Source organism: Sinocyclocheilus grahami, unplaced genomic scaffold (assembly GCF_001515645.1).
Source record: "Sinocyclocheilus grahami isolate Dianchi unplaced genomic scaffold, SAMN03320097.WGS_v1.1 scaffold86.1, whole genome shotgun sequence".
NCBI classification, from domain to species: Eukaryota; Metazoa; Chordata; class Actinopteri; order Cypriniformes; family Cyprinidae; genus Sinocyclocheilus; species Sinocyclocheilus grahami.
This window is the reverse complement of record NW_015505265.1, coordinates 1051770-1078442: the sequence shown is the minus strand read 5'-3', so window position 1 is coordinate 1078442 and position 26673 is coordinate 1051770. Positions and strand designations below refer to the sequence as shown.

The 26673-nt window shown below is 36.3% G+C and overlaps 1 protein-coding gene across 2 annotated transcripts in view; it reads left to right on the top strand.

Moving 5' to 3' along the window:
- The window catches only part of jmjd1ca (jumonji domain containing 1Ca), a 90221-nt gene that overhangs the window by 33101 nt on the left and 30447 nt on the right, over positions 1-26673 (top strand). For both annotated transcript variants that reach the window (XM_016274374.1, XM_016274373.1), the window contains exon 3: positions 6163-6276. In XM_016274374.1, coding sequence (XP_016129860.1) covers positions 6163-6276 — 114 coding nt within the window. The remainder of the gene's footprint in view (positions 1-6162; positions 6277-26673) is intronic.

The following is a 26673-nucleotide window of genomic DNA, read 5'->3' as shown; positions in this document are numbered from 1 at the left end:
TTTCTCAGAAGTCAAATCTGACTAGACTTCTCAAAAATCTACGTTTGTTCTCCTTTTAATGATGTTTTCATGGTGAAACAGTTGGCATATAAAAGTGATTTTCCTTCCTGTTGAACACTAGTTCAGTACAGTAGAGTGAAAATACGCATGTTATTTACAGAAGGGATGAGTTGAAATTGATCCTGCTTGGGTTAAAGAGCAGCTACTGTGGCGAGACATGTGTCAGTATGTCATAGCCCAAGGGTCAGTGATTAACACTGCTGTTATTCCCCAGCGTCCCTCTCTCTGTCTGTCTCTCTGGCATTGGGTGTGGACTGATATGACATTTACCATCTAACTGTTTCTGTTTTATCTCTGTTTATTCAATGAGCAGAGACTCCTGCTTGTGTTTGATTGTCCCTCTGTGTATTTGTGTGTGTGTGTGTGTGTGTGTGTGTGTGTGTATGCGCACGCACTCTGACCTATTTTAATAAGCATTCCTAAATGTGGCTTTGTGCTGAGCAGACGTTTCTAATTACATACACGCATCCTTCTTCACACAAAATATAAACAGTCTCAAATGCGAATATAGACACTCATGCATTCCCTCACACATACAAAAACACTCTCTGTCCCTCAAAGCATGTGTAGAGACAGACTCAAGCAGCTTTAAAGGCTTAATGAAGTCTTAATGTTCCACACACACACACACACACACACACACACACACTAAAACCATGGCAACACTGTGTGCTCTGCCAAGAGTGAGGGTGTATGGCCGTGCTTCAGCAGGTGTGTGACCTAGATTGTGTTTGCGAGAGAGAGCAAGAGAGAGAAATGAAAGGACAGAGGGAGAGAGGAAAGTAGTTGTGTGTGTGTGTGTCTGTGTCTGTGTCTGTGTCTGTGTCTGTGTCTGTGTCTGTGTCTGTGTCTGTGTCTGTGTCTGTGTCTGTGTCTGTGTCTGTGTCTGTGTCTGTGTCTGTGTCTGTGTCTGTGTCTGTGTCTGTGTCTGTGTCTGTGTCTGTGTGTGTGTGTGTGTGTGTGTGTGTGTGTGTGTGTGTGATCACTGTAAAAGAGGCTTCCAGAGTTTGATCACGTGTGCGTTTGTGATCCAGATTTTGATCTTGTGTTGAATGTGATGTGTGTGGTTCATGTTTTGCCTACACTACGGTGATCAAATGTCACCGGAAATGGCCGTAAGACATGAAATCACCTACATTGTGGGAACCAGTCAAAGGTTCTCATTAGAAAAATGGCATTTAAAGCCCTTATGGATTCCTAGTTTCTGCCACAGTTACAAAAATAAAATAGTAACCTAATTCTCCAAAATTGTGACTCTATTTCTGTTGTTTCAACTTTATAATTCAGTTCAAAAGTTAAATATTGACTTTTTTTCATGTAATTGTGACTTTATTTCTCACAGCTGTAGCTTTATTTCTCTTAACTAATAAGACCTGAATGGGGTAGTTCACCCAAAAACGAAAATTCTGTTATTATTTGCTCACCCTCATGTCGTTCCAAACCTATATGTTTTTTCTTCTTCTGTGGAACATATCAAATTATATTTTTAGAAATGTCTCAGCAAAACTGTTCTGTTAGCAACATTCTTCAAAATATCTTCTTATATGTTCCGCAGGGAAAAAAAAGAGATCTGGAAAATCTTGCATTGTGAGTTTATATCTCACTTATTTCGCGTAATTGTAACTTTATAGATCACAACTACAACTTTATCTCAAAATTAGGTGAGATTTATTTCATTTTGAGAACAACTTTCAAATTAACTTACATTGATTGGATATTACATACACTGCTGTTCAAAAGTTTAGGATCAGTAAGATTTTTTATGTTTTTTAAAGAAGTTTCTAATGCTATTCATATTCAAAATAGAAATGTTGTGTTACAATATATACTACTATTAAAATGTTTGGGCTCAGTAATTGTTTTATTTATTTTTTTAAAGAAGTTAATACTTTTATTCAGCAAGGATGTGATAAATGGATAAAAATTAGGGTGGGAATCGCAGGGTACCTCACGATACGATATGAATCACGATACATGGCTCACGATACGATATCACGATACATCGATTCTGCAATAATCGATATATTGCTAGACAATTCTATAATGATATTTAATTCACGATATCTGTCTAACTATGAAAACAAAATGCCTGTGAAAAGGTTAAGTGCAAGTTTCTCTCTTTATTCAAGTCCAAACTGTTAGAAAACAGCACAAAAGTTCTGTAAATCAAATTTAACATGCTAAGGAAATTAATCATTTTATTCTTGGACTTATTAAAAGCTTACACTTTTCTTTGTGTGTAAACCAACACATTTAACTGCTTATCAACTTTATATATAGCCTATATACTGTATAAACCTGGTACATTTCAACATTTACCTGGAGTGCTTTCTCAGCCTTTCCTCTACACTCATCATAAAAACAGAGCCCCGGACATGACATGCAGGGGAAAAAATCACGTCTTTTGTTTCACTCAAATGAGGGAAATCCACCTGCGATCCGAGCGGAGAGGTTAGGCTACTCATGGACTGAATACACGCTCTGCAATAATAACGTGATCGGTGCCTATGGTCCACACCGATAGCTGTTCCGGGGCAGTTTTTTAGTTCTCATTTCCATAAACGTGTATATATATATATAGCAGTAGAGCTAATACAGTGGGTGGAAATCTGTTTATCCTTCGGTTCCTCGTGCTTCCCCATCTTCATAGAGAACGCGGTTCATGGTTGCTCAGAGCATTTTGGAAAGAAGGTGGAAATGGCGCTGCCAGGATTTCCATGCATTTTTTAGATGCTGGGAGCAGGGAAATCTATATAGAGCACTTTATTGTATAGTAATATATTGTAGTATTGTATTGTAGTAAAATATCGATATCTGGCGCCAGATATCGATTCTCGTATCGCATGGAGAAGGACAACGATATATCGCCATATCGATATATTGTCCCACCCCTAATAAAATGTTAAGATTTAGAAAAGATTTCTATTTTGAATAAATGCTGTTCTTTTGAACTTTTTATTCATCAAAGAAAAAAGTATCACAGGTTCCAAAAAGAAGTTAAGCAGCACAACTGTTTCAACACTGATAATAAATCAGCATATTAGAATGATTTCTGAAGGGTCATGTGACACTGAAGACTGGAGTAACGATGCTGAAAATTCAGCGCTGCATCACAGAAATAAATGATATTTCAAAGTATATTAAAAAATGAAACCAATATTAGAAATTGCAATAATATTTCACAATATTACTGATTTTTTGTATTTTTGATCAAATAAATACAGCCTTGATGAGCGTCCATAGACTCATAAAAACATAAAAAATCTTACTGATCCCAAACTTTTGAATGGCAGTGTATAACTTGGTAGTAGAACTTTAAGTGTTGCACATTTTTATCACATTCTCCACCATTCATTTGTGTTGTCTGTTACATAGGGACTACTGAACACACATCTAGATGTTTATTTTAAAGCGCAAAGTATTCAAAATGTATAAATAAAGCTCCATAAAAAACTTTGCTTGCATTTTTACAACTCCATGTTGTAAGTGTGACCCATCAGGTCATCAAAAGTTGTGCACATGTTTGTGGTCTTCACACTTACTTGTGATTGGTATGTTTAGGGTTGGGGGTAGAAAATATCAGTAGCTCACTATAAAACGACAGAAGTCAATGGAAACTTCTCGGGATGAGAGGAAATGGTGTGTGAGTTATTAAACAGACATGCATGGACTGAAGATGGAGTGAATCTCATTTAAGTTTATGATTAGAGTAAGATTGGACTTCGTTTTATGGCTAGCTGCACGCAGCCTTTGTGCTAGCACACTCCAGACACAGGTTTATTCTTGCATGGACACCTTACATAATGCATTAATGATTTTCATAGTGATCGGCTGATTAGGATTTTTAATAGCCAACTCTGATATCTGCACTGGAGGATGGACGAAGGACAATATGATGGCAATATATGCTGCTATTCTAATATTTAAATTATTAATAGGAAATGAGACCTACTTAAAATAGCTACAGTGAAATGAACACTTATTTGACACAATATTTACTTTTATAATTTTATAATAGAATATATTCCTGTGATGGTAAAGCTGAATATTCATCAACCATTGTCTTTAGTGTCACACAATCCTTCAGATATCTTTAAAAAATCATTATAAATGTGTTTTCTGTCACTTTTGATCAATTTAATGTGTACTTGTGGAATGAAAGTATTCATTTCTTTAATAAATATTTGGAACATATTTATTATTATAATGTTGATGATTTTCTAACTGAAATGACTACCGCTTCTTTTATAACAAGCCAATGACAACAGTCACAAAATGGTTAAATATCAGCCTGGTCAATCACTTCGCCTTGGATTCTTTTATGTAGGCCTATAGTATTTTGAATTAGTCTATCGATTAATATTTAGTTGCAGGGTTGTATTAGTTCATCTGTTAGTGTTTGCATGTATTAAATGCGTTTACTGTGCCCAGATCTATGTCACAGTCGATATGCTGTTTCTGCAAAAGAATATTTGTCCTGACTGTTTGTCCTTTCTCTGTCTGCCTCACTGACTGAACAGAGTCTCAAACCACAGTGCGGTAAACGTGTGCAACTGTGTGCAGCGTGTGTGACAGAGTGTATGTGAGTGCACTGCACACAGCAGAGTGTCTAAAAATAGCTCACACGCGTTCTGTTTGTCCCCTTACCCTCCAGCTCATGGTTTATGAGTCACACACACACATACATAGTCAGACTGGCACACAGTACTTCTGAATTGAGGTTTTGGATGACTGATGTTTGGCTCAAGTCATCACATGCATCAGGCCTCTGCAAAAGCACACACATATTTGTTTTTCTATCTTGTTGGGGACTTTCCCTTTTTTATATCGAGCTAATGATATTTTCTATTCCATTGGACATAAACCTAACCCCAGCCTTTTTGCATTTTCATTAGGACATTATTTATTATGTTTATTAATCGTTTTGCATGCTGCCTGGACTTTTGGTCCAAACAATGTAGGCCAAACCTGACCCACACACACATACAGTATACACATCCCATAACACTGTGGCTGCATGTAGATTAGGTTTTACTTCAGGATACCTCAGAGACATGAAAATTGTTGTGTTGCATAATACACATCGACTTACATGAGCTCACACACACACACACACACACACACACACACACGAAACAGGCAGCCAGACATGGAAACTTTGAGTGTGCTGGCCTAGTATTTATATAAATAGAAACCATGCATAGAGAATATGACTTGATCAATGAAAGAATAACTAAATTCTCACAAGATATTGGCTCACACACAGACACACACATGCACATTGGTCAGTCCAGCAGTGTGCAGGGTTTGACATGCTTACTGTATGGTACTGTATGTATGTAATTCACCAGCTAACCCCTACATAGCGGATAGGTCGATGACATGAAATTTTTTATTATATTGTCAATTTCTGATTTAAAATTCATTTTAAGTTTGGTTGAGTGATGCATCTGATATCATAATGGGAAAAAAGCTACATTAAAGAAAAATACCATTAAAATATTGATCAAAAGTTTGCCGTTAGTAAGATTTTTAGAATGTTTTTGAAAGAAATCTCTTATGCTCACAAAGGGTGCATTTATTTATTAAAACAGTAAAACTAGTAATTTTGTGAAATATTATTACAGATTAAAATGACTGATTTCTATTTTAATATATATCAATGTGTAATTTATTCAGCTAAATTTCATTACATGATCATTCTAATATATGCAGATTTTGAAAAAACAAACCAAAAAAAACTGAATAAAACTTATTATTTAAACAAAAAGTCCAGTGGTCAAATGGACAAGCATAAAATGGGAAATTCTGCAAATTCATGCCTGCAGGCCCTCAAGACTGTGTGTCAAGGTCAAAAGCTCTTGAAATATCACTAATCCTATTTTTGTAAAAAAAAAAAATTATGTAGTGCGACTCCCCAAAATGAAATTTATGAGTCACTTATGATGTTTGTAAAGGATACTTTTTAACTTGAACATTTTTTAACAACAATGTTTTGAATGAACAGTCACGTGAGTTCAAGACTGTCTGGTCTTGAAAAGTTTGTGATGAAGTCTTCTGATGAAGTGTTGAGACTGACTGGTTGTGATATTTGTTTTACAGAGATTCCGGCCTCTGATTGGTCAGTCATGCGTCGGAGGATGGACAGTGGTGGAGTTCATCTCTGACAGACAGCTGGAGTTCTACACAGAACAGGAGGAGCTCCAGCCATTCGAGGTGTGTGCGCAAGTTGTTTTTATTCAGATTCGTGTGTGTGTGGGTGGTTTGTTGTTGCATTTGTGTAACTATGTATGATTGACATTCATTAAATTACAGTGTGATGAAATTATAGTCCACTGCATATAAAAATGTTGTTAAAATGTAGAAAGTTTAGAAAGAAGTTTTCTTCTTGGGTCAAGTCATTACTGGAATTCTGTGAGCTGTTGATCTTGTTAGACGTTAAAAATGTTTTATGACATGAATGAAACATTCATAAAGTATCAGTATAAAAACCTTAAATATAATGAATAAGAGCAAACTGATATTTGCATTGACTGCTATATTTTAAAACATTAAATAATTAATTTAGCCTTTTCTCATGTCTCTTTACTGTCTATGCTGGAAAAATAATAGAGTGAATTTTATTTACTGTCAACACCACCATATTTAATAAACCTCCATGCTCAGTCTCTCTCTGTTGCTCTAGGTGTTACATTTTTTGCTGAAGATATGATTTGTGTCATTGCTTTCTCAGACCTCCTCATAAAAGTGTGATGTATGATGGCATTTCCCAGTCATTACTGGTTTAATTAGTCTGTGTTTGTAGCGCCGGTTAGCGTTTGTGAAAGCGCCTTTAGGAGTGTATGTCCCAGACAGTCTGGTTAATTGCATATTACCATTTCATCCTATGGCAATGAAAAAAAAAGTGATAAAAATTGTTAAATAATGAGATTTATATTCACTAAACGGATGTAAGTCAATTTAAATGTAGCTTTGCAGGGGAAACACTGTTGGAAAATATCATTAGATGTAAACACAGGAATATAGATTTCTATAATAATATTCCTATATGAACTACAAACTCTAACAGAGCAGACAGCACAGTACTGAAAGTAAGGCTTTTTATCTAATCGTTTTTAGAAGATGTTTATAGAATATTGTCAGTATTTTTGCAGGGTTTATAGAGTATGTTCTGTGTGTTCAGATTATGTTCTGTAGTGTACAGTAACATTCACAAAGTTTACAGTTGATAAGATTTTTTAAATCTTATGCTCACCAAGACTGCATTTATTTGATTAAAAATAGAGTAAATTTTAATATATTTTACAATGTAATGTATTGCTGTGATGCAAATCTGAATTTTCAGCAGTCATTACTCCAGTCTTGAGTGTTACATGATCCTTCAGAAAAAAATTTAAATATGCTGATTTGGTGCTCAAGAAACATTTTTTGCTATTTCTTACTACTACACAGTTGAAAACATTTGTGCTGCTTAATATTTTTGTGGAAACCAAAAGAATGACATTTATTGGAAATATTTTTTGTAACAATGTGAACGTCTTTACTGTCAGTTTTGATTAATTTAGTACATCCTTGCTGAATCAACTGAATTTCTTTCAAAAAACTTTTTTTTTACTGACCCCAAACTTTTAACAGGTGATGTACATGTACAATTAATGTATAGCATTAGTAATTTAGCAGAAATAATGAGGCCTTCAATGTACAGCTGCCTGGGGTTGAGAAATGAGAAGAAAAGTGATGTTTTTAATGCTAAAAATACTTTTTGCATGTCAAAGTAAATCTACTGCATGTCATGTAAAATATGTTTTTTAAGTCAAAGCAAATTTATTCGGATCTAAATATATATTGAGCATGTTGGTTAGTTGCCAGTGTAAAAAAAATAAAATAAATAATATATATTATATTATATTATTTTATTTTATTTGGGGGGGGTATTTAAAATACTGTCACACTGGTTTAATTGAAAGAATCTGAGGGGTCACTGGAAAAGGGAAACCCACCATTGAAAAAACATGATCAAGTATTTTCCCACAAAATTATATATAGAAGCTACATCAGCTTTGCAAAGTTTGGGGAAGAGCAAAGAAAGAGCAACATTTCATATTTTCCTGAAACCTTAATGGTTAGAACATGGAATAATAATTTCTTAGTTTGCACAGTCCAGGGTGTGCTGAAGGGGTTAAATATATTTTGTAGTGTGTAATGTATGTTAGTTTAAGAGTGTTTTAGAGCTTATTCTCACAGTGAATTCGGCAGTGTGTGTTTTTGTAAGGGGTGTGTAATTAGCCATAGACACATGCTCCTCGCTCTTTACATACTCCTCCAGGCTGTGTTTGTTTATCATAATCACATGGCACAATCATATAATTTAGTGCAGGAGAAGACACTATGACACACAGGACTGTAGCCCTCTGTGTAAAACTGTTTACATTCACTGTGAGCTGTGGAGAAACACACACACACACACCACTGCATCATTTCATCACTCCCGCTCTCAGATGCCTGTGGATAGATGATAAAAGAGAGACCCCCTCTCTTTCATCTGAGTGTGTGTGTGGAGAGGGAACTGAGGCTATGAGAAAGAAACACAAGGCAGAGGGAGGGGAAGCATTAGAGAGAGAGAGTGTCTAGATAAAGCACTGGCACATGACACTGATGTGTTCTGAATGCTGCAGTTCTGTAAATTCTGTGAGGAACAGCCTCTAAACCAATCTCTACTCTGATCCCACGTTCTGTTCTGTTCTGTTCTGTTCTGTTCTACTCTACTCTTCTCTGTTCTGTTCTGTTCTGTTATATTCTATTCTTTTCTATTCTATTCTACTCTGTTCTGTTCTACTCTACTCTGTTCTGTTCTACTATACTCTGTTCTGTTCTACTCTACTCTGTTCTGTTCTATGGTACTTTACTCTGTTCTATTCCATTCTAATTCTGTGCAACTGCACTTTTTTTGTGGTACGTACCTTTGTACCATTTATGCTATTTTCTGCTTTATTCTACTTTGTTCTTCTGTATCGTATGTTAATTCTACTCTTACTCAGTTACGTTTTATTTTGTATGTTATTGCCCTCTTTTGCACTCATTTATTCTGTTTTCTACTCTATTCTGTTCAGTTCTTCTCCATTCTATCTATTCTGCATTACTCCAATCTGCTCTGTTATTTTTATTCTGTTCTGCTCTTTTTAATTCTACTGTACTCCACTGTTATATTCTACTCTATTTTCTTGCCCACTTTTTGCTATTTTATTGTTGCACTCTATTATATTTTAATGTACTCCACTCTGCTAAACTCTATTTTATGCTACTCTATATTATTATATTTTATTGTTCTCCGTTCTACCATACTTATACTACACTGTATTGTTTTCCATTCTATTGCACTTAACACTTTTCTGTTTTTCTATTGTTCTCCACTTTCCCTTTTTTAATATATTTTTTTACTATTTTGTTCTAATACACTATATTTTATTCTGTACTCTTTTATTCTGTTCAACTATACTGTACTTCTATTCTGTTCCTTTTTACTGTACTCCACTCTTTTCAACTGTTCTGTTCAGTGCTGTTGTAATTCAATCTATTCTATTCTACTTTATTATATTATTCTATTCTATTCTATTCTACTTCACATTATCTATTGTTTTACCCCACTTTGCTCTACCCTTTCATTGTTCTATTCTATTCTATTGTACTTGACAGTACTCTGTTTTATTCTGGTCTGTTTGTGCTACTTTCTGTTCTGTTAAATTCTGTGCTACACTCTACTCTGTCCCATTCTAATCTACTGGACTCAACTCCGTTATTTTCCACTTTTAATCTGTTCTTCTCTGTACTATTCAATGCTGCTGTATTCTACTCTATTCCACTTTATTCTATTGTACTACACGCAACTATTCTATTCTGTTCTCTTTATGTTCAACTTTACTTTTTGCTCTACTTACTATACTGTGTTTCTCTCCACTGATCTATTACCCACAACTCTGAATGTTGAGCTCTGAGACGTGAGTGAATTACAGAGCAGCCTGAGAGAGAAGGACAGAGACAGAAAGAGATAAAGGTGGGGAGAAAGTGTGAGAGAGATCTATCAGGGAAAATGGACCATGGACAGAGGACTGTGTATAATTATTGTTTCCTTGACAACTCAAAGCTGTGTTTTTACTTAGCACATGTTAAGGGGCCAGTGGAGGGCGTGTGTGTGTGTGTGTGTGTGTGTGTGTATGAGAGAAAGTATGCGAGCGGACGAGTAATGAGAGGGTGTGTGTTTGTGTGCGTGTGTGTGTAGAGGGAAGGGTTAAGCACTGTTGACCTGTTCAGCTGAAATGAGAACAGTGCAGCTGTCTTTAGGAAGCTCCAAACAGTGTGTTTGCCTGCGTGAGTGAGTGTGTGTTCTTGTGTATGACAGAGATAGACTGAAGTAAGTGAGAGAAGGGGGAGAGGTTTACTGAAGGGAAAAACAGGCAGAGTGGTTTCCATTAGGCTCTGTGGAACACTTTCCCTTTTATCACTCATTTCAGAAAGTGAAACACACATTATATAGATTCATTACACATAGAGTGAAATATTTCAAGCCTTTATTTCTTGAAATGTTGATGATTATGGCTTACAGATAATGAAAACCCAAAATGCAGTGTCTCAGAAAATTTGAATATTGTGAAAAAGTTCAATATTGGAAAGTCATGGTGTCACACCCTAATCAGCTAATTACCTCAAAACACCTGCAAAGGTTTCCTGAGCCTTTAAATGGTCTCTCAGTCTGGGTCAGTAGGCTACACAATCATGGGGAAGACTGCTGACTTGACAGATGTCCAGAAGACAGTCATTGACACCCTCCACAAGGAGGGTAAGCCACAAAAGTTCATTGCTAAAGAAGCTGGTTGTTCACAGTAGGGCTGTAACAACTAATCGATAAAATCGATTATTATCGATTATGAAAATCATCGACAACGATTCTCATGATCGATGAATCGGGTCTGCCCACAGTGCACGTCCAACGGAGTTTACATACTTGTCCAACTTCAGCCGGTCGCGTCAAATTAAAGCACTGAATTTACTTATTTCTATGGACAAAATGCATCTAAAATAGTGGCGGAAACAGAATGAGATTCTGCAGGAGAGTTACGTGATCCAAGTTGACCAAAACATGAGAATTCTTTATTTTAAACTTTAAGCTAATGCATTAGCGTAATGGCTTGCCCTGTCAGGTGCTTTAACAGATGCATGTGCGTCCTCAGCGCAAAAACACTTTCAGTTAACGGTCAAATCCTTATGTATAAATGTCACAAATTCACGCGAGCATTTCCATTTTTGCATAAAGGTCCATTCTTGACAGTCTGTGTTCAGTTTTAATCTTTATTGAATGAGCGCCAGCGCGGCGTCAGACAGACAGAAAACAGACAATTAATAATCAGTGCAATGCATTGCGCATATTTTATGAGAGTAGGAACTGTAAGGGGATAACAGCGTGTAATTGTCTGAATATAAATATCAGACGCTTCAAAACCGCCTTTAACAGGATAAAGAAATAACACTAAGCCCTATTCGGAATCCATGATTTTTATCACTGAGGTGATAAGTACATTTATTTTTACAAACGTCCATATGAGAAATAATTACCGTCCGAATCGGGCTGTGACGTGACTGTAGTCAAAGTGAACACGTGTTCCTGCAGAACATTACTCTTACCTATTGGTTACCACGGAGTTTGTAATTTTATTAGTCTTTATCATCTTTACTAATATTTTAATTTTTAATGCAGAGATTTAAACTATATTCACTATATACAATGCTTAACAAATTTATGTAAGGTTTTTAACAAATTATGGTTTGTGCCACTGCTGCTCTAAACTAACAGTACTGGTGATTACCAAAATCATTTTTTAGCTTTCTGTATGGGTTAGTCCTCCAATATGCATAAGCTCTGTAGTAACAGTAGTAGGCTGTTTCTAATGCTATAATATAATTATTGATCTATGAAGGAAAGGCAGAGAGCTTTATAGTGTTTTTTTTCAGATACCCAATTACAGTCAAAAAGTACTTAAACAATGCCAGCAAGAATGCAGGCTATGAAGGGCATAGGAAGCCATTTTTGTTATGTGAATAAATAAAAGTATTTAGTTATAAATAAATGACAATAACATTTTTTTTTTTATTTAAACAATTTTTTTGACAGATTCCTAAAATTCCTAAAATGTGTTTTCTCTTTATTATGGCAGGTGGTCTAATAAATTGTTAAGAAAAGCATTCAGTTGGAACGTTTGTTTTAAGGACATTGGGCAGAATGTGGAATAGTGTGTTTTGTCAATAAAATAAAAAAATGAATTTGTTTGTTTTAATCTGATTAATCAATTAATCGGAAAAAATAATCGACCAACTAATCGATTATCAAAATAATCTTTAGTTGCAGCCCTAGTTCACAGAGTGCTGTATCCAAGCATATTCATAGAAAGTTGAGTGGAAGGAAAAAGTGTGGTAGGAAAAGGTGCACCAGCAAAAGGGATAACCGCAGCCTTGAGAGGATTGTCAGGCAAAATCCATTCAAGAATTTCGGGGAGCTTCACAAGGAGTGGACTGAGGCTGGCGTCAGCGCATCAAGAGCCACTACGCACAGACACTGCCAAAGGCACCAAAAGCTGGTTCAATGACCATGGTGTTACTTTGCTTGATTGGGCAGCAAACCCACCTGACCTGAACCCCATAGAGAATCTATGGGATATTGTCAAGAGGAAGATGAGAGACACCAGACCCAACAATGCAGATGACCTGAAGGCCGCTATCAAAGCAACCTGGGCTTCCATTACACCTGAGCAGTGCCACAGGCTGATTGCCTCCATGCCACGCCACATTGATGCAGTAATTCATGCAAAAGGAGGCCCAACCAAGTATTGAGTGCATAGAAATGAACATACTTTTCAGAAGCCTGACATTTCTGTTTAAAATATCCTTTTTTTTTATTGATCTTATGTAATATTCTAATTTTCTGAGACACTGAATTTTGGGTTTTCATTATCCGTAAGCCATATTCATCAAAATTTCAAGAAATAAAGGCTTGAAATATTTCACTCTGTGTAATGAATCTATATAATATATGGGTTTCACTTTCTGAAATGAGTGACAAAAAATATTGACCTTTTTCATGATATTCAATTTTTTTTAGATGTACCTGTATATACACAGTGCCCTCCATAAGTATAAGTAAGTAGTTTGCTGTGGAGTCAAGAAATCTATAAATATGATTAAAAGATAAATATGAGACAAAATTACAGAATGTCACATTTTATTATTAGGTGTTTCAACACATAAATGTTTTACCAGCTAAGAAGGTCAGTACTTTTAGAGTTCATCCCACTATCTGATGTGAGCATAAGTATTGGAAAAGTTGCCTCACAGGTCTTTCTGAGTGATCAGCTGTATCCTGTTGCATCAATTGTTCAGATATATACAAAAGCAGGGAATGTGTCATATCAGTTATATCCATTGCTTTTGCATTCTGAGTCTTGCATTCGATGACGACATGCACAAACCAGGATGAAGACGAGGGGGCTGACTTTGAGAGAAAAGCAAGCAATTTGGATGCTAAAAGAAAAGAGGACGTCAATTAAAGCTATAGCAAAAACAAAGGGCATGGAGAAATCAACAGTTTGGAGACCACCGGCGACATCAGCAACCAAGAATGATCTGATCGGCTGAGAAAAACAACAGCAGTTGATGACAGAAAAATCATAAAAGCTGTGAAAATGAACCCTAAAATACGGGTCTGTAAAATCACCAACAACCTCCAGAAAGCTGAGGTGATGCTCTGACAATCTACTCTCCGCAGGAGACTTTGACACTGAATTACAGAGGCTACACAGCAAGATGCAAAAAAAACCACACTGCCAGTTCAATCAAGGAGTTTATCAGGGCCAAAAAATTTAAAGTCTTAGATTGCTTTGTAGATATTTATTTTCATCTGTCAGTGATGTACTACAGGTTTTCTTATTTAAGTGGTAAGAGCGCCTCTCTCTCTGTCTCTGATCCAGCACTTGTAGTTCTTCTCTTACTGAAGGACAGGTCTTCAGACTCCTGCATTGATTTTTATGAGCACTCTTTCTGTGTGTGTCAGTCTGCGACTCTATCCTTCCTCTCTCACTCACTCACTCCTCTGTTTGTCATTATCTCATCTACTTCATCACCCTCCCTCTACACCTCTCTCTCTCTCTGTCCCTCGCAATCAAGCCTTTCTCTCTCACATCTCTCAAACATGCACATCTCCCTCTCTTTCCCTCTCTCTCTACTCTCTAATTTGAATTCAATGAAGCACTTTTCGGCATCATCTATTTCTAACCCTCTATATCTCTCTCTGGATGTGTGTGTGTGTGTGTGTGTGTGTGTGTGGCTGTTCTCGCCGGAGGAAGGATCACAAGCTTGTTTGTTATCTTCATGCTCTCTCCAGCTATGATTTTTCTCTGTACATACGTAAACACAAGCTGCTACAAACATACTAGCTCATCCTTTTCAATAATCTGTCTGTTTTTCCCCCCTTCTTCTTTCTGTTTCTCCCCCTCTCTCTCTCTCCCTCCCCCCCCCCCCCCCCCCCCCCCCCCCCCCCCCCCGCCCCCCCCCCCCCCCCCCCCCCCCCCCCCCCCCCCCCCCCCCATCTCTCTCTTCCTGATGCAATAGTTGGATCAGCCCGATGTCTCTCTTGCACATGTTGCCGTGGTGATGCTTTGGCTGTGCGCTAGACTGAGGTCATCTCACTCTTCGTACGACTCTTGTCAGCCCATCCTGTCTGTCTCTCTCGCAGCAGCAGCATGTCTCGTCTCACCTCTCTCATCCTGTAGAACATAGAAATGACTGGAGAAAAAGATCAAACGGAACTTTGAAACTGGAATTAAACCACTAAACCTCAAAACTAAACCATGACTGATGACTAAACGCAACCATGCATTTCGGTTTCTAAAAATACAAATACAAACATAGCATCCATCAATTCTGTTTAGTGTAGTTGGGTTTGTATCAAATATTTCATTGTGTCCACTATAACTGTCATAACCCATTTTTTTAGCTCTGTAAGTTTGTTACAACTAATCTGTTTACAGGCTATCTTCATATATACTACATAAATACAGTATAGGCTACAATATACAATGTATATTTCTGAATATGCCATTAACTGCTTTGAAGTCAAGAATTTATTTTCTGTAACGTGACACATTTCCAAGTAAAACAGAATATTATTGCTGATTGGATTTTAGAAAGTTGGCCATGATGTTAGTGGTTAATATAATATCATTTTTCTTGTTTTTTTTTTTTAGTGGTTTTCAACCTGTGGCTAATGGACAACTGGTGCCTGTGATGTGCCATACATTGTAAAAATAACATTTTTGGTCTTTTATGCTCACCAAGGCTGCATTTATTTGATCAAAAATACAGTAAAAGCAGTCATTATTATTAGTAAGTATAGAAATAAGTGTTTTACTGTAATAACATTTTTAATATAGTTTAACATGTTGAATTTTCAGCATCAATCCAGACTTCACTGTCACATGATTCTTTAGAAATGAAGCCCAAAACACAGTTTTTATTATTATGTTGAAGACGGCTGCTTAATATTTTTGTAGAAATCATGATAAATTTTTTCCAGGATACTTTGATAAATAGAACGTACAAAAGCATAACATTTATTTGAAATTAAAGTTTTTGTAACAATGTAAAAGTCTTTACTTTTTATAAATTGTATGCATCCTTGCAAGTTTTAATTTGATTAAAAATGTATTACTGACCTCAAACTTTTGGAAGTACTGTAGTCGGTTTAAATGTTTTTTTTAACTTGTTGTACAATGACCTAACATTAAACCTGGTTACTTTGAAGTCATGTACACTAAAATGATATGCGGCCTACAAAACTTGCTTTTGCCTAATGAAAAGGTTTAGAGCTTAATCATACAAACTAAAGGAATATTACAGGGTTAAGCTCAAGATAAGCTTGACTATTGTACGCTTAACCCATATATTGTAAGTGCATAACTGTCAACACATTTCTGTGTTTTTACACTCCGAGGAATGAGTCTGAATGATTGCCTTTGGTGGTCAACAGAATGCCATGCTTGTTGTTAATAAAGCTTCACTTTCCATTTCATTACATATGCAGCTGGTAGATGAAACACAGTTTTTATTATTATGTTGAATACGGCTGCTTAATATTTTTGTAGAAATCATGATACATTTTTTCCAGGATACTTTGATAAATAGAAAGTACAAAAGCATAACATTTATTTGAAATTAAAGTTTTTGTAACAATGTAAAAGTCTTTACTTTTTATAAATTTTATGCATCCTTGCAAGTTTTAATTTTATTAAAAATTTATTACTGACCTCAAACTTTTGGAAGTACGGTAGTCGGTTTAAATGTTTTTTTTAACTTGTTGTACAATGACCTAACATTAAACCTGGTTACTAAGTCATGTACACTAAAATGATATGCGGCCTACAAAACTTGCTTTTGCCTAATGAAAAGGTTTAGAGCTTAATCATACAAACTAAAGGAATATTACAGGGTTAAGCTCAAGATAAGCTTGACTATTGTACGCTTAACCCATATATTGTAAGTGCATAACTGTCAACACATTTCTGTGTTTTTACACTCCGAGGAATGAGTCTGAATGATTGCCTTTGGTGGTCAACAGAATGCCATGCTTGTTGTTAATAAAGCTTCACTTTCCATTTCATTACATATGCAGCTGGTAGATGCTTACATCCAAAGCGACTCTCACTGCATTCAATATCAGTTCATGCATTCCCTAGGAATCAGACTCTTGACCTTGGTATTGTTAGCATCATACTCTACTGTGTGAACTACAACTTGTATTTTACCTGGAATATTCAAGACCAGGGTTCAGTATTAATACCGTAAATGTAGATAATTTGATGCTCTTGTGGGTAAAGTAGCTGTCATAAAGACAGACATGAACGTTAACACAGCCTTCGCAGTGACACAATCTGTAGTTAAAATATCCAATTGTGCTGCTAAATTAGATAAAGAATAAACAGAGTAAATGAAATGCATTTATAATAGATCTCATTTTCTCAGCGTCATGTTCATTCTGTCCTGCGGTGCGTCACACGTCCTCTGGAGTGTGTTTGAGTCACTGTGTTTCTCTGTCATCTAATTTCTCATGAGTTTTGGTCAGCTGAGTTGTGTGTGTACGTGCTCTGTCAAGTTTAGAGCTTGTTTGTTTATGTGTGTATGTTTAGGAGTTAATGAGATTGCGATCGTGTGTGTGTGTTCCATATGTATGAAATGGAAATGCAGAGATGCTTTTGTTTTCAGAGTAAGTTTGATTATGTGTGTGTTTGTTTGTCTTGATTGATGGAGTGAGTGAATTTCAGATTGTTTAGAGAACTTTAAAAGCAGGAAAACCAGCCCACCAATCAAAGACAGCCACGCTGTAACACGCTAATTAACACTAATTAACCTTACCATCATCGTTAGCTTAATTTGCCCTTCATCTTGCCCACATAATGCTCTCTCCAATCACACCTCCCTCATCCCCCTGTCTTATTATCTCCTCTCTCATTCCTCCTCCATTCGCTACCCCTCCTCCTAAAGGCCAGTGAAGCAGAGCTGTGTGTGTGTGTGTGTGTGTTTGTCAAAAAAAGAAATAGAGTGCTAGGTGAGAGAGGCACAGAAACAGCGGGGGAGAGAGAGACAGAGAGACTGTGTATGTTTGTGTGAGCGAGACAAGAAAGACGGTCTGAGCCAGAGAGAGAGAGAAATCAAAACCTGCCTGCGGGTAAATGAATAAATCATGTCTTCCCTCCGTCCAGAGAATTGAAGCACGGATGAGTAATATACACACACACACACACACTCTGTCTCTCTCCGTCCTGCTCTCCTTCTCTCTCGTTCCCTCTCTCATGCAGTCTGCTCACTTACACACACACGCACCACCTTATGTTTGCTATGCAAGGGCAGATAGTAATCAGAGATGGCTGCTCGCTCTCTCTTTCACACACACCAGGGCTCTACGCTAACTTTTCTTTTTAGGAGCACTTGTGCTCCTACCTTAAAAAATGTAGGAGCACGTTCAAAATTGTATTTATTAAAAATTTGTCATCTTTTGTCAAATTCTTTAAACATTATATTTTATAAGCTTTTTAAACATTTTAATTAAAACGACAGAATAAGTACAAGTAGAATAAGAAACAAGTTACCAATCAAATGAAATCAGTATTAACAAAATTAATTTGTAGAGGTGGCACAGAAGAACACAAAAGTAAATCATGTCTTCCCTCCGTCCAGAGAATTGAAGCACGGATGAGTAATATACACACACACACACACACTCTGTCTCTCTCCGTCCTGCTCTCCTTCTCTCTCGTTCCCTCTCTCATGCAGTCTGCTCACTTACACACACACGCACCACCTTATGTTTGCTATGCAAGGGCAGATAGTAATCAGAGATGGCTGCTCGCTCTCTCTTTCACACACACCAGGGCTCTACGCTAACTTTTCTTTTTAGGAGCACTTGTGCTCCTACCTTAAAAAATGTAGGAGCACGTTCAAAATTGTATTTATTAAAAATTTGTCATCTTTTGTCAAATTCTTTAAACATTATATTTTATAAGCTTTTTAAACATTTTAATTAAAACGACAGAATAAGTACAAGTAGAATAAGAAACAAGTTACCAATCAAATGAAATCAGTATTAACAAAATTAATTTGTAGAGGTGGCACAGAAGAACACAAAAGTGGCTGAGGTGGCATGATTCCAATTAAATGCATAAATTCATGATAAGATTAATGTTTTAAATATAGAAATATAAAATTATTTAAATAACTGAAAAGATACTTTAAAAATTAAACTAAAACTACCAGCAGGTGGCGGCAAGTCACTGATTTTTTTTTATCACTGAATCATTCATTCAATTGATTCATTCGAACGGCTGAATCATTCAGGAATAAATCAAGCGACTATTTATGAATGGGTAATCATGAATCACTGACTCACTAGATTCATTTAAAAACGCAGTTCATTCATAAACGAAACACCGCTGTGTTTGAATGGAGATGCGCAGCGGCTCAGCTGTCTTTGTTTTAAACTATTTTCGACGACGAAATAGAGCAAAATCAGATAAAATTCAGATGTTATAGGCAGACAATGCAAGTCACTTAATATTAAATGCTTGTTTATTGAACTGTTGTATTAAATCAGTATCACATTTACAAACTCCCTTTAAAATCATTAAAAGCGGTCACTCATCTTAGTTCATCTCGATCTCACATTTATAATCAACGAAGCTCTCTACGCTGTGCAATGAATCTCTAATTTACATCCTGTCTACACTTTGCTTAAGAAAGGATTCTTGAGATATGTCTGTGATGCATTACTCAAAGCTGCAAAAACACGTAGAAACCTTTGAAGCTCCCCTCAGCGATCACAAATATGATGATGATCGGGTCAGTCGCACTGGCTCCTAAAAGTTTTTTCATAGTCGCACGCAGTAGTTTTCAGTCGCAAATGCGACTGAAATGGTCGCACTGTAGAGCCCTGCACACACACACACATACACTGATATTATTAGAACTCTTCTCACACACACACACACACATAAACAGATATTATTAGAACTCTTTATACACACACACACACACACGCTGATTGCACCCACACAGCTGGGCAGCAGCAGATCACGTTGCCCCACTGCGGTGAGCTCTTATTAATAATGTTTAGGGGTGGGATGACCAAAATCTTACATCACTGTATAAGTAGTTTTTGCTTCACAATAACAATATGTATCACAATATGTAACCCTGGACCATAAAACCAGTCATAAGTAGCACGGGTATATTTGTAGCAATAGCCAATAATAATACATTGTATGGGTCAAAATTATCGTTTTTTTTTTTCTTTCTTTCTTTTATGCCAAAGATCATTAGGATATTAAGCAAAGATCATGTTCCATGATGATATTTTGTAAATGTCCTACCATAAATATATAAAAATTTAATTTGTGATTAGTAATATGCATTGCTAGGAACTTAATTTGGACAACTTTAAAGGCGATTTTCTCAGTATTTAGATTTTTTGCACCCTCAGATTCCAGATTTTCAAATAGCTGTATCTTGGCCAAATATTGTCCTATCCTAACAAACCATACATCCATGGAAAGCTTGTTTATTCGGCTTTCAGATGTTGTATAAAACTCAATTTATCTTTAATAACTGGTTTTGGGGTTTAGGGTCACATATAGTTATTTTTGCTGGAAATAAGGTTGTTAGAATATTAACATTTTAGATACCATTGAAATTTCACAATTCTCGAAACCAATTCAGATGACAGCAAAAACGAATAATTGCCTAACTACACAAGGGTTGTTAAAATCAACTTTAAGGTTTTAAGCATTTCTTAACACTTAAGCTCTGGGGCGTTTTTGTGTATTTTCGCCTAAATTTGACATACCCAATTTCAAATGTTTACCCTACACACATACAATGGAGGAAATTGTGTCTTTGTATAGAAAACCCTTTGAACTACAAAATATGATTGTAATTCTTCATAAATAACATTATATATGTTTTAAATATTGCAATAAACACTAAAAAAAACAGGTGCTTTTTGATTTTTTTTTCAGATTTTTTTTTTTTTGAAAGTCTGTTATTCAGGTTCTATTTGCTCCAGCTCCCTGCAACTTATATTGTTTGATTCCACTAGGTGCCAAAATGTATCTTTCAAATAACAGCTTCTAAACCGGAGTTATTGAATTATAACCGAAGGGAGTACAATTGTCCCTTTTTTGCATCTAAAAGTGTCTTTGTGAGTTTCCTTTGCAAAAACAGGTTTTATAAAACATTGCCCCCAGAATCCTATTTTACTATGTGCCATAGCACTTTTCTTGATTATTGACTTAATTTATTTTTAATTTTTATGTTTGTCTAAGTAGTAATATACAAAATGGCATAAGCGAATTATACCAAATATCAAATTTTGTGTTTTATACAATCATTTTTTTTCTTTCAGGAGACACAAGACTCTATAAATTGTAAAATCCATGTGGTTTATTAAAATCTAAAACAGAATCCACATCCTCCAGCTTTATATCATTCCATTTATGTGCATAATTTTAGTCCCCTGCATCAGCATCCTGCCTGGAGATCAGACGCGATCTATGACGCTAGCTCCACGCTAACTGCTTCTGCCATGAGCTCGCGGCTGCTATCTTGTCTTCAGAATGTGAAACAAAGAAATAGCTGTGTATAAACACAGCACTGTAATAATATCCATGTATATTTACTGAACTGCATCCTGTGCTGTACTTTACTGTCAGTACATCGTTTATCAGATTGTTAGCTGTGCTTTTACGTTTCAAAATAATGATTCTATCAAAAACGGAGAAAAAGCGCTCATATGTGCTCACCAGACAAGTGTCCTCTCCTCTCCACCGCGCCGCTGAACATTTTTCATCATCTATAACTTTCATTATTATGTTCATAGATTGCCATTATCCGAGCCACCGATGTGTTAGCCTTCCAGTGTGCATTATCGCCTTCAAAACAGTCAAAAAAACTACAAGAACCACGCTCAAAACAGCTCCAGCACTGACCCGATCCTCTATCTCCCCCTCCTGTCTATTGACCCAGAAGTGTCAAATTTCACGGCTCTGAGTGGCCGGCGCGCTTGAGTGGCGTGTAATCTGACCTATTGCCGCCCAGAGTAGCCCAGAGTTGTAGAACATAAGAGCCGCTGGCCGGAGCTGCTATGATTTGGAGAGCGCTTGTTTGCCAAAAGAGCGTCTTTTTTTCTCTAGTGCGCTTCTGTTGCGCTTCTGCGACAAAACAGTAGATTTCTCACCAATGCTAGCTCACAGAAATGTGAAAATGGTCTCGTTTGAAAGAAGAGATCCTAACCTAAAAGATAATATAGGGGTTTTGGGTGTTTGCAGCTGACTGAAGCAATTGTTTGAGTAGGAATGTGACGCATCTGAATGTTTCCTCAGAGGTATCCAATTTCACATCGCGATTCTATTGAAGGTCATTTGATCTGTGATTGTCACACAATGAAATAATCTACATAGTCAAATTCCTGAGAATAAGAGCTTTCTTGTGATATATGACTTGACTGTTTTGTGAAAAATAAAAAAAATACACATTCTTCGGAAAACATTTTCGCAATCATTAGGCGGAAATTCGTGTGTGGGTCGAATACATTTCTAAGCTTCATTTTACTGCTTTATGTATCATAAAACCAAAAGTAATGGTATACTTTGTAAAGAAGACACTCTAAGCTTTCAAATGATACCATATATGGGCTGATACCATATAAGGAAGGCTTTGCAAATGAAGCATAAACATTTTGTATGTGAATTTGGACCCGTATCCAGGTCCGCAGAGTTTAAGTGCACAAATTAAATTAACACCATTTGTTATTAATACCATATACTATAAAAATTAAACTTTAGAGTTCAAATAATGCAGAATTTGACAAAAACTAGAGAGTTTAGAAATGATAAACCTCATTTCAGCATTTAAACATTTTAAAGAAATGGTACGAGTCAAAATGATACCTTAGTATATTTATATTTATTTTAAAAAGTATGATTGAAAATTCAAATTCCCTCTCTGACAGTAGGTGGTGATTATGGAATAGCAGAAATACAGTATATACAAACTGTTATTAGAACAGTGAAAATATCCAAAAGGCGAGAATTTTGCGGGTATGATATGAACATAGTTGATCATAAGCAATGGCTTGGCATAAATGTAGGCTGTTCATTGTTTGCAAACTGTTCTGAAACCACAAGCCTGTAGGATGTGCAACAGTGCAGTGTTTTTACTTTGAAATGGGCAGTGCTCACATTTAAGCTTTTTGAAGTTTAATAATCACATTAGACCATATCGCTATTCCAATTTTTCTGTCCACAAATTTAAGACCTCTTGAAATCAATAAAACTTTTCTTATGCCATTTAAAACTTTATATGGGCTTAAATATAGTAAAATAAAATCTAAAGATTCTCAAGCAATTATTGGCAATAAGTTAAACAGTCACTTTGGAAAACTTTGGAAAAAAAGAACAAAGAAACTAATCAACAAGACCAATGAGGTCTTTAAAACCGACAAAGCTTAAAGGGGTCATATGATGTTGCTAAAAAGAACATTATTTTCTGTATTTGGTGTAATGAAATGTGTTTATGCGGTTTAAGGTTAAAAAAACGCATTATTTTCCACATTATTGTTTCTCCTCTATGCCCTGTCTTTCTGAAACGTCGATTTTTACAAAGCTCATCGGTCTGAAAAACGAGGTGTGCTCTGATTGGCCAGCTATCCAGTGCGTTGTGATTGGCCGAATACCTCAAGCGTGTGACGGAAATGTTACACCCCTTGCCATATTGTGATGCCGTGTCCGGCTGGAAAAGGAGAAAAGCACCAGGCCCAGACTGTGTTACACCAGTCTGTCTGAAATTCTGTGCTGACCAGCTGGCCCCCATCTTCACACAGATCTTCAACAGATCACTGGAGCTGTGTGAAGTCCCTTCATGCTTCAAACGCTCCACCATCATCCCCGTCCCAAAGAAACCCAAAATTACTGGACTTAATGACTACAGACCTGTGGCTCTAACGTCTGTGGTCATGAAGTCTTTTGAAAGACTGGTGCTGGCCCACGTCAAGCTCCTGAAGTTTGCAGACGACACCACACTCATCGGCCTCATACAGGACTGTGACGAGTCTGCTTACAGACAGGCGGTTAAAGAGCTGGCTGTCTGGTGCGGTCTCAACAACCTGGAGCTCAACACGCTCAAAACTGTGGAGATGATAGTGGACTTCAGGAGGAACCCCCCTGCTCTCCCTCCACTCACCATCATGAACAGTTCTGTGACTGCAGTGGAGTCATTCAGGTTCCTGGGCACCACTATTTCCTTCGCCAGCTGAGAAAGTTCAACCTGCCACAGGAGCCGCTGAAGCAGTTCTACTCTGCTATCATTGAATCCATCCTCTGCACTGTCTGGTTCAGCTCAGCTACCAAATCTGACCTCAGTGATGTCCGATTGGTCTGCTCACTGCTGCTTCAAATCGAACACACCTCATCACACAGCCGGTCCGTTTTGACACCACACTACGCTCACATCTGCATGTAAACATGTCGTCGGCGTGGAAGTTCTTCATTGTGAGTTAAACAGACACAAAGTTCGCAATTTTTAATATAATATTGACTGTTTTTGCTCAAGTTCGCTGACGAAGCGTCAATCAAAGCCACAGCAGAACTCTTTTGTGTCTCCGAGCAACACAGCGGTGTTTCGATACTGAATGAATCCACGTTTTTGAATGAATCAAGTGAGACAATGATTCAGTAACCCATTCATAAAGACAGTATTTACTTGCGTCATTTCTGAATGAATCAGCCGTTTGAATGAATGACTAATAACTCGCTCCTTAAAACAGTAATTTACCATCATCTATTTTTCCCAACATTTTTAACGTGTATGTTCAAAAATATTTAAAACGTTAATCTTATAAAATTATTTATGCATTTGAAATTTTGTGGTGTAAATGCATTTATGGCACCTCAGCTTCATCAAACAGTCTGTGTAAATGCATCTAATGCCACTTCAGATGCATGCAGATTCTGTTTCCTCTGCAGTGAAAAGATGGAGTTTGTTGATGGTATGCGCACTCTAATGTGAACATTAAAATTTGCAAAAATAAATTACTCCACTGCTCACAAAGAGAAATATGAACACCGATGATAACAGAGTTGCACTGTCCAAAAAGTTTGTGATATAAATGTGCTTTTTTTTACTTGAAGCATATGTTGTCCTTTTCCTTTATTTTGTTGTCAGATTGCATCAGAACGCTTCATTTACATGTTAAATTCTTAAAAAATTTCTTCTAGGGGTGATTCCATAAATCTTTTGCAGACATTCCATAAAAAAGGAGCATAAAAAGAGAAGGCAGTTCTTGTACTATAATAACAAGTATAATAAGATAAAAGACTGCATATATAAGAGGGTAATTTACCTAACAAGGCCTTGGCAGTAAACAACAACATATGTATGTTTCTCCTCTGAAATAAAGAGGACCAACCCACTAATTCATACAAGGTACAATGATGTATGCGTGAAGAAGCACAAGTCACAAATCGTAATGCAGCATGGTATACATAATCAAACTTTTTTAAGATAGATGAACTTGCATGCATATAAATCACATCACCATAATCCAACACAGAGAAAACAACTTTGTATAATTATTTTCCTTGCTTCAAAGGGAAATCGTTTCTTTAAACGATACAAAAAAAAAGTTTTAGTCTAAGCTTTTTTAGTAGATTTTCAATATGTACCTGAAAACCCAGCTTTTCGTCCAGCCATATACTCAAATATTGGTAACAACTGACTCTTTCTTTACTCTCCCCCTCTAGAGTTAAAATAGAGTGATCCGATTTAATGCCACGTCTGGTAAAAAGCATATATTTCATTTTTTTGGGGTTTACATTTACATTTAGACATTTAACAGACGCTTTTATCCAAAGCGACTTACAAATGAGGACAATGGAAGCAATCAAAATCAACAAAAGAGCAATGATATGCAAGTGCTATAACAAGTCTCAGTTAGCTTAATGCAGTACACGTAGCATGTTTTTTTTAAATCATAGAAAACAGATAAAAAGAAAACGGATAGAATAGAAAAAGAATAGAGCAAGATAGTGTTAGAGGCCTTTTTTGCTTTTGTTAATCAGAAGTCAGAAAGTCAGAATTATAATTGTATAATAAATAAAAAGAAAACAAATAGATAGAATGCAAAAAGATAAGAGAAGCAAGTGTTAGTTTATTTTTTATTTTTTATAAAGAATATAATTAGAATAGAGAGTGCTAGAGTTCAAATAAAGATGGAAGAGATGTGTTTTTAGCCGATTCTTGAAGATGGCTAAGGACTCAGCTGCTCGGACTGATCCATTTAATTTAAAAGTCAGTGAAAGTGATTTTGTGCCTCTTTGGGATGGCACAATAAAGCGCCGTTCACTTGCAGAATGCAAGCTTCTAGAGGGCACATAAGTCTGAAGTGGTGTTGTTATGGCGGCCTGTTTTAATTTTAGTTTTAGTCTAGTCTTTGTGTGAAACTGTCATTTGAGTTTTTATTAGTTTTAGTCACGTTCATACTCTTTTTAGTCTAGTCAAGTTTTAGTCAGCTAAAAGTCTGAGCATTTTAGTCAGAATTATCCATGACTGTTTTCGTCTAGTTTTAGTCGACGAAAACTCATGACATTTAGTCTAGTTTTAGTCAATGAAAATTGTATTTTAGTCTCATTTTAGAAATGCAATTCTATTTAACCCAGTCAATATAGTATAAGTACCTAGTAGTATAGACGAAACCTAAATTTTCTTTTAGCCAAACCCAATTCAAACAAGGTTATCTTATTATATTATTGTTACCTTTTAGACTCAAGAATACATCCATTCCAAACACGGAAGATGCTCTGATTTGAATTTACAACATTTATTTTACCAACCAAACATGTTAGAAGTACACACACATAAATTTAAATAAAGACGAACCCTGGCTGGCCGGCCCTTTCTCTGTGTCAGACTTAACTTTGTTTGGTTTTCATCTTCTAAATCAGTGTTTCCCTACCTTTCTTCCTTTCTTTA